This window comes from Chlamydotis macqueenii, chromosome 14 (assembly GCF_036417535.1).
Source record: "Chlamydotis macqueenii isolate bChlMac1 chromosome 14, bChlMac1.mat, whole genome shotgun sequence".
NCBI lineage: Eukaryota > Metazoa > Chordata > Aves > Otidiformes > Otididae > Chlamydotis > Chlamydotis macqueenii.
Genome location: NC_141569.1, coordinates 12589185 through 12601554, shown reverse-complemented (window position 1 = coordinate 12601554; position 12370 = coordinate 12589185). Strand labels below are relative to the sequence as shown.

The window sequence follows — 12370 nt, the reverse complement described above, 5'->3', positions numbered from 1 at the left end:
TTATCATTCCTTATACAAGTATGTCCTGGATATAATTTTCTTTGCTTATAGGAGCTTCCATGTTACATGGTAAGTTTCCTCAAAATAAGTTGTATGAAATCTCTGAGATGCACAATCAACTGTTAAATACTCTAAATGGGAAGGCACAATTCCTTCAAAAATGAAATATGGATGCATGACCTACTTTTAGGAGGACAGAAAAGACACTCATCCTGTACATCCACGTTCAGTGTGTGCGTTTGTAACTGTATTTACTAAATGGTCGAGTAGGAGACAGATGCTTAATCATGCCACACCCCTTTTTAATTAATCCTTAATCATTGACTCACATCTACTGAATGTCCCTCAAGTGTTATTTTTTCCACAACATTTACCTTAGCGTGTATTTCTACATGTGCTGTTCGTTTTATGACTTCAGAAAGGATGTGGTTATGGTTTGACAGAAAGGAAGCTTTGCTGTAGATGGGAAGATAAAGCCCAAAGCACCTACGCTGGCTTTTGAACACCTTTTTTTTTTTTTAAATCAACTGTCTTCCTTCTTGTGTCTGTCTCTTGGATGGGCACTTAGCACGTAGGGCAGGCATCCCATGTCCTGGGAGAGGACCATTTTTGTCTCAGCCATGAATAACTGTGTGCTCCTGGAGGAACTGCTGATCAAAAAATCCCAGCAGAAGAGAAGGACTTCACCCTCCAACTTCAAAGTGCGCTTCTTTGTCTTAACCAAATCCAAGCTGGCTTACTATGAACATCGCCATGGGGTACGTCAGCCATTTTCTCTCTCATAATAGAGTAATGACGGATGGATGAAATTTGTTTCCCATTCAGGGAAGGATGCTAATGGAGGGAAGGATGATCTTTGTTAAATTTTATTAACTTAACATTTCTGGTCCTTGCTATGGCACCATTCACTGAAAATTGCAGAGTGGTCAAATGGGTCATGTAGAGCTTCTGGGTGGTGGGCATTTGATGTGCATGGAGGAGTAAGACTAATTTGCTATTTTATAGAAAGGATGTCGTTTTGTTGTAGAAATTTAGCATGGGCTGTCATAACCAGTGCATATAACAGCTGCCTGAGCCCGTGCCTGGCAGTTCACATGAGTACAGGGGTGACCTGGAGTGGTGTATTGCAAGGATCACGAGTGTACCCTAATTATACCTGCAAAAAAGTTGTCCACAGATCTTCACTCTCTGATTCTTTTCTTCAGGGCAGCAGACCGATAGCTGGTGTAAGACCAGTCTTAGATTTTAAAATAAATTCAGCAGCCGTGCATAATAGGTCTAGTCTTCAGAGTTAGCTTCAGAAGGGATGTGCTGATGAGGTCTGTGCTCCAGCTAGGCATTGTTTCCCCAAGCTTGCGTTTTGCTGATTTGTTAAATATGAAGAAAATTAGAAGTCAATCTGCGCACCCCATTGTGTTAAGTGTTCTAGTGAAGTGAAAATTATTTCCCTTTTCTGTTTAGCTGGATGTTTGCTGAGCCTCATTAGAGTTGTAAATAAGATTGCTTGTTTTCTAACAATAACCGAACATGCTGTTAATCCATTATGTTTAGGCACTGTTACTATATGCAGACCAGTACTGGGGATTGTGCTGCCTTGCTATACAGCGCTGGCAACTTCAGACCATCTGATCTTGCTCAGGTGCAGAAAATTAAGTTAAAACTGAACCCAACAAGAATAGTGAAGTATGATGTGCCCTTGTATTGTATCATAACCCAGTTGAGGTTGGACATCAGCTTTAAGGGTTAACAGTAATTTTTACTTGCAAGTTAGTTCTCTCAAATATGTTTTTTTTACTTTCATTTTATAGTCCATGTTTTTTTACCTCCATATTTAAACAGGAAAATATTTATTGCTGTGTAGTGTGTCTACATTTGGTTTGAGACCGTCTTTGCTATCCAAACTTTCAAATGTTCCATTTGCATTCTATTACAGCTATCCCACTTAATTATTCTGGGTAAAATTTTCAAAAGCATCTAAGTGATTCTGCTGTAGGTATTCAGAGAAATCTCCACAATTAGTTTTCTTTAGTACTTTCTGAGTCTTGGTGGACTTGACATGAATGTAACATGCACATTGCCTGGATACTTTTGTGGAATTGCAGGTGTCTGTCAGCATCTTTAGACACTGAAATAGTTTGGAAAATCTGACTCAGTGACTTTCAGTAGGGCATAGATTTCACATGTTTTGTGAGTGTCTCTGGAAATTTTCTCCCCTAATCTTCCTAAAGGTCAATTAGGCAAGATGAGAGTTTGGTATATGATCTACTTTATGTTATATATTATGTATTTTAAACATGCACATATTATATATGTGTTGATATGTTTAGGTAAACACACATATAACTTTAGACCCTTGTACACCTTTCAGGGACAGAGGTATATCTGTAATTACAGGGCTGATTTTCCAGGAAACATTGATTTTTTTTCTGACACAAACCATCAAAATAAGGTTGTTACACGAATAGAACTTCATACAAAATTGGGAGAAAAGAGTTTGTCCTGTGAAATACTCACAGAACTGATCCTCAGCCTCTTAATTAATCTTCCCCAAAATTAGACCATCCTTGTGAGACCTCCGCATGGTCAGGTCATTGCTGTTCTGGAGAGGAAAGCTTAAGACAGCCCATGCAAGCACCATCTTGTTTTGTGCCACAAACGCGGTGAACCCCCAGCAATTGAGTTCACAGCCAATGAAGGGAAAATTATGGTACCTGCCCAACACATGGGCTGTGCCCATCCCCGTGAGTGAACCAGGACCGGGGAGTGCGCGCAGGCTTTGAAATCAATGGTCTGCGGCGCTCATTCTCCAGCACAGGCCCTAGAACAGGTTTGGCTCTGCTCCATGGGGACTCTATAGACAGCTTGTGGGGCTGTCAAGGGTGAGCACAGGCTGTCAGCATTGCCAGCAGGCCATTTGCATAGGGTCCGCCTGCTCTGGACATTGCTGTTCTCCGCCAGCTGGCTGCAGTGATGGGAGTATCCCTAGGCATACATATTGCACTGTATAGATGGGGCCAGCAACTGTCTTGGCTTTTATGATCATATTTTCCAAGGGAAATCTCTGTGGATGTTTGCTGTAAGAGTTTTCAGTGAGTTTCTTTAAGAACCGCTTACCAATCTGGGCAGTGGCTTACTGTACTCAGAGTTCAACACTGCACAGCAGCCACCTCGCCGGTTCCCGGTCAGTCAGTAACATCAGCCTGCCCATAAAGTCAGGTCAAACAACTAGCAAACTGCGTAACAGTTTGAGAAGTCCCACTGGTTTCAACTGGGTGGCTTTACAGGAAAGCATACACTTAAGCATTAAGCCCAGGCTTCTATGTTTTGCCTATATTTAATAGGTTTAGTGCCCTGTTCTTTTCTCTGCATTTTGATGCTCTAGGTAGCAAAAGATGTTTAAGCGTTTATGTAGCAAACCAAATCAGGGAAATAAATGAATCAAAGGGGTACAGGGATAATTCTGTAAATTATACCAAAAGCTGTCCAGACAACCACTGTCACAAAGGCAAATTTTTGCAATAACTGTAACAGCATTTTCATCGTAACGGCCAAGCTAGACAGAAAGCACTTGTTCTCCTCAGGGGCAAAGCACACAGTCGCCGTTAATGTTAATGAAAGATATTTACATATCTCATTAGGAGAATGAGCCCCCAATAACTGACAACAATAAGAAGCTGTGTTTTGTGGAATTCATTACGCAGTGCACAATGCAGGTCTGTCTTAACATAAAGCAAAGCCCTGATAACAGGCACATGTGTTCAGCCCCTGTCTCTACTAAAATACACCAGAAGTGCCTTTATTATAACATGCAAATCAATTCCACTGGCAAAAATTCTTCATTTCCAGGGTCTGATTTTAGAGCTACTGTGCATGTGAGTAAACGAGCACATGGGAGTCAATCATTTTAACTATTTTGGTGAGTTTGATCACCACCACAATAACCGACAGTGAAGACACTATGTGATACTCCCAGGGTGCCAGAACACTTGCAGTGCTGCAGAAGAAGCAGACAAGTGAATCTCTTTGGAGAGGTATCTAGGACAGAGTTTCGAGTGTCCTTACTTAGCAAAAACACTCAAATTGGTGAGTTACCTATCTCCTATTCACCTAACTGCTTATGGTTTTCAGTAAATTCTTCAAGTTAGCAGACAAGAGAGTGAAAAGGGATAGTTTAGTATTTCAGACACTAAGTAGAGGTTCTTGCATAGTCTTCAGCATGTCACATTCCTACCTGGATGGGAACAGCCAGAAATGAGCATCTCTCCCTGTATTCCAAGCTGGCTGTAGTCTAAAAGCAGCACAGGTGTCTGAGGCTGATGCCACACTTAGTGAATAGGCCACCATCTTCTAGGCTGGATGGTAATGCAGTACCATTCTCACTACATGTTCTCTAGATCAGAGCTGCTCATCTTGGGGTGGCTCAAATCCGCAGAGCATGCTTGGGTCTCTCTGTATCAACTATGGAGAAGTGCTCCATGTCTCTACATCACCGTTTTCCCTCTCCAAAAATAGGTATCTTGCCCTATAGACGCATTTTGAGAAGAAGTACTTGAGGGCTGGGAAAGTTGCATCTAAAACCTGGGAAATTCAGGCATATAAATATTGTTAAATTTTATATCTTCAGCCACTCATGGGCTATTGCTAATCCAGCTTTTAAAGGCAGCAATGAAAGGATCACACAGAAAAGGACCGAATTTCCTTTTCATTTACATTAGCACTATTCTTCCTACACTGGTCAGATGCTCAAGAGGTCACGGAGCATGAGTCAGCCTTGTCCTGGGCTCTTTCATTCAGATCTTTGATATTCAGATATAAAGATGGCACTTTAATGTGTCTTGAAAGTTGCTTTCAGTCTCTTGTTCCAGGAGAACAAAGGAATAAGCATGGCTGAAAAGCCTTTTATCAGCATCCTAAAAATGCTTCAGCTGTTGCATTACCTACACGTTGTCTTACTTGCAACAGTCCAGCTACCCGCGGTAACAAAAGCAGTGCTTTGTTCCCCAGTCCAGCAGCCCATTTCACCTTGATTATTCTATACAGAATCCAGCTTGTCCATCCTGCCCTGGAAAGACATGGATTTTTTTCTCCAAGACTCTAATGTAAACAGTTAAGACTTTTCTTCTGAAGATCTCCGTTTCGGTGTTCCTGTTAATTAGAGTGACCATTCGTGCCATTTCTCATGGCTTTGTGTATTCTGAATACCTTAACATTCATGAAGTTATAATCCTCATCTAAAGTAAATTTAATTATCATTTAAAAGACTACCTTCCAAATAAATACATATCTGAGTAGATATTCAGATAACCTGTCATGTATTTATTATCAAGTTCTGTTTGCTTGCCCGAATTTGCAATACCATCTGTCTTCTAATGCATATCTCCAGCTGATTTGTTAATAATACACATATCACCCACAAAGAAGTCAGGCATGGCATCTGTCTACACTACATCTGTTTCAATGAATTTTTATATAATAAAATCAATACAACCTTAAATAAGATGGAGACTTAAATAACCTGTGCCTAATGTTAAATGAATCCTTCAATACACCGCTCTACATTTAAAATGGATTTTTAAATAATCCGAATTGTATTATTGGAGTTGAGGGAGGATTAAGTTCATATTGTTTGCCACAATGAGCCTCATTTCTAGTGTGAAATCACAAAATCATGGTAATACTGGCTGGAGGGCACTTGTTAAGTTCATTTAGTCAGACTTCATGCGCCGGGTCAGCATTAGATCAACTCTTGGAGCAGGACTATCACCAGCACTAGAACAAGTCGGCTGTAGCGTTGACTAGCCACTGTTTGAAAGCCAAGGACAGAGATTTTGCATCTTTGGGCAACCTGTTCCGATGCACCATATGAAATGTTTTTCTGGATATTCACAAAGTTCCTGTCCATTCTCATTCATGACCTCTGCGGCATGATTCAGGGTGATGATATTGTCTAGACAAGATTGCTTTAAGCAAAACATGGGTTGTTCTGTGTTTGGTGTCTATGGTCTTTCTAACTCTACAAATGTGTAGTAGAGTCTGGTAATAAAAATAGCTCCTTTTTGCTGGAATAATTCATTTTCTCTTTCAGAATTTGATTCTAGTAATTTTCTTTTTGCATTTTCTGTGCATACCCTGTTCTGCTCCTGCTAGATCTTTGCCTAGGTATTTATTGTTCTTTAATCTTTCAAGAATTTTTAAAAATTACTTCTGAGCAGTGTCTTCCCAACAAATGTCAAATACTTCCTTTTTTCTTTAAATTACAAAGCGCAAATCTTTCTTCTGTTGGAGAACATTAACGTAATAACGCAATAAGGATGCCGCAAAATCTTCAACCCACATTTTCTATGACTAGACTACAATAAATATGAGATTTCCTAATAGTTACCTTTTATTAGTCTTTTTTACTGTGGTTATTTTTGCTTCCAGTGCCTGCCTTTGCTTTATATTGCAATCAGTATTGGAACTGATATTGTTGCAATGCCTGCCTGTTGCTTTCATCCTTTCTGACCAAATTTTTTCATCCTTAAAGCTTATACTTTCTTTAATGCAAAAGTTATGTCATTTATTTTAGCTTCCCTTCTTTCATTGAGTCCTTCATTCAAGGCAATCGACTCCTCCTAGTTTTTGCTAGAGTCAAGAACTGTTTTGAAGAAACTAATGTAGTATTCAATAGTTGTTCCATATGCTTTTCGGTAGCATAATAAGACTTATTTCTATCACATTAGAAAGCTCATTTGAAAGCCAAGAATCTTCTTTTTTTCCTTCTGTTTCTTGATGGTGGCATTGATTTTCTTGTCAAACCACTTGTTCTGATTTTACGGATGTGCCCCTTGATAATCGTCTCAGACAGGACCTGAGACAATGTGAACATTGCCAGGGGTTTTGTCAAATCTTAAAATAGGAGGTCAGTGAAAATACCGGGCTATTGCAGATGTGTGAGGCCCTGTGATGGGCTAAGAGAAAAATACACTCTGCATCCAGGGTATGCCCACCTCTAAAACACCTTCATGTTCTTTAGTTGTGAAAACAGATGTAAACTTTTTTTTTTTTTTAAATTCAAGTAGGAGGACAAAATAGTCATGATAGCCATGCAAAACAAGCAGCTACATTTAGGGATTTAAATATCAAATATAATAGGGTATGTTGGAGGTATTAAAGTGTAATGTAACAGTCAGAGCTCTCCTGAAAATCCCAGTATTATCAATTATCAACTCTTTCCCATTTTCCTTTGGAGCACTTAGGATTGGCAGGAAATGCAAAATCCCTTATAACTTGCTTTTAGTTTTCAAATTGCTCAATTTAAGTTTCAAATTTCATTTTAAAATTATTTAAATGGTTTTATTTCCCATAAAACCTCAAACTATCGGTATTCCTAATAAGAGAGAGAACTCTCAAAATACTGAACAATTAAGTGAGCTTGAATTATTCTGAAGACAGGCATTTTTATTGTGAGATTTGTTGAGGTTTTTTCCCATTTTGTGTCAGCCTGAGCTCATTGCTCTCAAGTGCTACCTGAGAACGTTTTCCTGAGCTGTGACCATGTCCCTTTGCTTTTCATAGCTAGGGGAATATTTAAAATTGGCTACTGTGCTCTTAATACCAACATCATAAAATTGTCGCTGTGTTACTTAAGACATCCACCCCTGTGGGCATTCATCCACAGCTGTGGGCTCTGGGAACACAAGAGCTGTCTCTGTTTTTACTTCTGTTCACCCTTAGCTCTAATCAGCTGAGTGGAAGGGATTTCTGCTTTTTTTTTTTTCCTGTCCTGTTGCTGCCTGTGTATTACAGTGAAGATGTTTCTGTTCTTAAAAGCAGTTGGGTCCCATAGGCACAGCTAATGATAGAACTTAGCCTCTTCACGACAGGTGATAACACACATGAAGGGGAAAAAGGTGTGAAGATCCCAGGTTGAATTTACAGCACTTGAGTTCAGTAAATTTGTTTTTCTATGTGAACGTACAACTTATTGACAACCAAAGGAGGGTAACACAGATGGAAGCTGAGCACTGTATTATCAACTTTTGGAAGAGGATTGGATTTTCATGAAAAAAACTCTTCTGAAGAGACACACATGAAGTTCTACCTGCATTCAAGCTCTGCCCCAGGGCAGCTGCAATGCCTCTGCTCCCTGAAATGAGCTCATGCCCTCTCCTGAGCCCATTTTCACCTCTCCATCACACCATGGTACACATATACCACTGCTCAGAATCCAGCAGCATAAAGCTACAGGTGACAGTATCATGATATGGTTAAGTCGTGTTATTTTTGCTGCTAATTTGTTGTTACTGTGTGCAGTTGCTGTGTCACTAGTAAAAGCTGTGGATGGGGGCCTACAGAACGTTCACTGTGCAAGTGTAAGCCCTCTGCAGAGGTGTGTTAGTCCTCTAAAGGCCTGTGCCTGCAGTAGATGTTGAAGGCACTGCTCTCACCAGCAGAGCCTTCTCTCATTGCCACTCTAAAAATACTTCAATATGCACGCAAGCCTCTCTTCACACTTACATACATTGTATTCTAGTAGCGTGTAGAAGTCAAAAGCTTTTGCTTTTTTTTCTGCACCTGTTCCTGAGGGACATTATGTACCATTGAAAAAAAATAACCTGGTTTGGTTTCACCACCTCAAGCCTACAGAGTAAGAAACCCCCAAATCAGCTTCTGCCTCTGTCCAGGCTGCAAACTGAGCCCAGCCGGAGCAGAGGGACAGGGAGCAGGTGAAACAGGACAAGGGGTCATGCCAAGGGCCAAGGCAAAGACCCCTCATCTACTTAATCACCAGTTGAGAATGGTTCCTTCTAGTCAAGACAGTAAGTGAAAACAGGGAATGTAGTTTGGCTTAGATTCTTACAAAAAAAAAATCCTGACGCTACAGAGAAGGTAATTAAATGCTTTTATTGATGGAAATGTTTTGCAGTTGAGCTTACAGAGAACCGGAATTTCCTACCTTGCTCCACCGCAGCTATAAATTAACTTTCCCCTACCCTCCTACTGAGGGAAAATGTCCGGCTGCAGCTGCGGAGCAGTGGGCAAACACAGGCTCATGGACGGACCTCATGGTGGGAGGAAGGACTCCGTATCCAAGAGGGGACACAGTGGGGCTACAGAGAGGATAGTACTCTGCTCTGCTGTCAGATGCCTGGCTGGGCTGGGAGACACAGCCAGCAGTGCAAAGGAAGGGACGCGCAGGGGATGGGGATGAGGTACAGGGAGATAGAGAGGTGAATGCCAACACCCAGTGACGTGGGGCAAGGAAAGCCCAGCTGCAGCATGGAGAGCCCTTGTTAGCGATCGCTGCCAAGGAGTTTGGGGCTGCATGAGTCTTAGTTCCTTGTTTTTTCCCTCACCAGCACAAAAGAAACAAGATAGAATTTCTTATTCAACTTTTGAAGCAAGTTGGCTTTGTGAAACGTGGCACACTGTCTTTCTGCCTGCCAGAAAACGCTGCCCGTGTCTCCTCCCGTGCTCCTTGAGATAAGGCTGTGCCCACCCCTGCCTTACCTTTCCCTAGCATTTGGCCTCCCTCCCTTCCCTCTGCTTCCAGCAATCATGGCTACTTTTTTTTTTTTGCCAGAGCCCTTTGGTAAATACAGTGGGGTTCAGCAAAACCTTTAAGCATGCACCGAGGGACCTTCAGTCGAAACGCCTGGGGCAGCACATTTGATGAATGGGATTCACAAATAGCAACAGCAAAGTGTTAGCCAGAAAGTAGCAAATTCCTCAGACTGCATAGCCCCATATCTTACAAGATCTCAGACATTCATGAAGCTGGAGGGTGCAGAGCCGTGGTCAGGAAGTGTGCCCACGGCGCAGGGCCGTGTTACCTGCAGCAGCCGCTGACGGCTCGCTGAACCTCCCACCACGCGCTCCACATCCCCGCTCCTTCCCCTGCCACAGACCCTGAGCTGGTGAGAAGTGATTTGTTTTGTTGAGTGGCCAAGATGCCGTGGCGTAGATGAGTAGCAGTGTTGGTGGTTGTGCAGCCTTAGCACGTGATAAATGCCAGGTGGCTCATTCCCCAAGCAAGCATGATGAGATGCCTTCTTGTGTTGCAGCTACGTCAACTGTCCCATGGTCAATTGCCCCAGTATATAAGGCAAATAGGGACCACTGTGGTCATCTAGCTTATGCAGTAGATACAAACTAAAGGATTAATCAGTGAAAGATCTGCTGGATCTGGGTGGCAAGAGGATGTGAAATATCAAAGATTAAGATGGTAATGCATTGGGCTTGTGATGCACCTAGCTCCATCCAGAGCTGTTAGCTGTCCTTCCTAGAATGGCCATGCTGCAAATAATGAACCAAAAGAAATAAACCAGGACGGACTGATCTGCAGCACACTGTCCTCGTGGGACAGCAGCACGCCTTGGTTATCTTTCCACACATATTACAGTAAGACCACTGATGTTTTTTTCTAACCAACCAGCTGAAACACCTACTTAACTATACTCCAGGCAGACTGAAAACAACAAATGGAGATCTGTCAGCATGTTTTGTCTAGCCCTTTTTCGGAACAAGTCTCTGAGGTTTTTTGGAGACCATTTTTAAGAGGCTTTTCCTCTCCACTCCCCTCCAAATGGCCCAGTTGCTTATGTTGGATTAAAGTGCAGCCAGGCATCATAAAAGCAGAGATATGTTTAGCTTCCAGCCCAGTTTCTGGGTAATGCCTGGTTTGTGAGTGGTAATTCCAGTTGTTTGTGCTGCTACAAGGCTGTACTTGCTTTCTATCAGCAAAGTCCCATCTGCTGAGGCTCTGTCAGTCAATGCCCTAGCTGTGAGACACACCCTGACACTGCACTGCGATGTGAGATTATGAGGGGCTTCCATTGCTGAAATTACGTGATTAAAAGGCACACAGTAAGGGATGAGAGCTGCAGGACGATCACACAAAGCTCCTTGAGAAGGCTGGACCCTGTCTTTCAGCAGAGTCTGGAAAAGTATCACCAAAAAATGGCCTGCAGTGAAAGCGCAGAGCGTGCGGCTGGCACAGCATCGCTTCCTAAAGCCTCAGAGGAGGAGTGCATGTGGTTAAGCCCTGGGACTTCAAAGGAATAAAATGAAGGAGAGTTCAATGCTAGCAAAATTGAAGGTTTTTATAGGAAATAAATGGCTTTGTGTCTCATGGAATGGATAGTATTCCCAGGGGCAGAACAAATGACAGAGGAGGTTGTGGAGACAGAGGAAGCCAAGTCTGGAAGAAAGACATGAATAGACAAGAATGAAAGAAAATACATGGTGAAAATGGGGTGTAGTAAGGCCTTTTAAGGCTTGGCAATACTCTTGATAGTTAATTGGTATTTACATTTAGCCGTGCTTTACAGCCTTGGGTTTATTGGTACAAAAAAATCCCACTCCACCCCATGGAGCTACGTAGGCAGATGCTGTGTACAGGAGATGGTGCTGGCAGTAAAGACAGAAGTACTGGTTGAACTGCAAGCAAATACAAATACAAAAACCAAATACACCAGCAAAGTTCTACAAGAGCAATGTGAGGCCACACTGTAATAATTTCCCTCTCTTTCCTCAAGTCCAAGTATACAAAGGCAAAGTACCCAGCCAGTTGTGCAAGAATAAGGTTTGAGGAGCCTTGGAGCCTCTCAGTTTGACAGAGCACTGTGGCAAACCTCACTGCATCCCCAATGGCATCAGCTGCTTCCCTTGTTTTAGGCTAAATTTACTGATGAAAGGTAGCAACGGAGCAGCAGTGAGGGTCAGCACGGGGCAGGCACCCTGTCCTGCTGATGGCCACTGCCAGCAGGGCAGAGCTGCAGGTCATGGTGACGTGGGGAGCAAGGAACAAGAGGGAGCTGGAGGCTGAAGGACACAATGGGTTGAGTTGGTGGTCCCGAGGGAGGGCGAGGAAGTTGCTGAAGTCTTGCTGTGTCTCTGAACAATAACTCGTGACAAGTACAACGCGGTCACTGAAGTCCATGTTCTATCCCATAGACAGTCACCTGTGTGTGAAAAACATATGCTTTTGCAGTGTTTTGGGGGTTCTTAAATCTCACCCATTTCCGTCACGTTGTCACAAAGCTGAGCCGGGAGACAGCTAGTGTTTAATCCCTACTGAAAACGAACCAAAACAGGAAACCAGTTTGCCTCCGAAGAGCAAACGCATTGGTCGTGAATCCTTCAGAAGCGTGCACCAGACACCAGGCCTCAGCTCAGCTCCTGCCTGCCGTGTGCCGGCGTCTGCCTCACCCTCTCTTGCAAAAGCTGAGTGCCGCTGGCCGAGGAGCTGTGGAGTGAGGATTCAGTAGGAAACAGGGTACGCCCAGACAGTTGGGATACTTGGATGTCTATTCTGTTCTTACCCTTTCCTAACTGCCCATACTGTTATCTAGGTATCTGGGATGTGACAAATAATAACACAGCAGAG

General features: G+C 42.7%; 1 protein-coding gene across 1 annotated transcript in view; it reads left to right on the top strand.

Moving 5' to 3' along the window:
- Window positions 1-587: 587 nt before the first annotated feature.
- The window catches only part of ITK (IL2 inducible T cell kinase), a 29817-nt gene continuing 18034 nt past the window's right edge, over window positions 588-12370 (top strand). The window contains exon 1 of the mRNA XM_010129295.2: window positions 588-758. Within this exon, the coding sequence (XP_010127597.1) occupies window positions 588-758 (171 nt within the window). The remainder of the gene's footprint in view (window positions 759-12370) is intronic.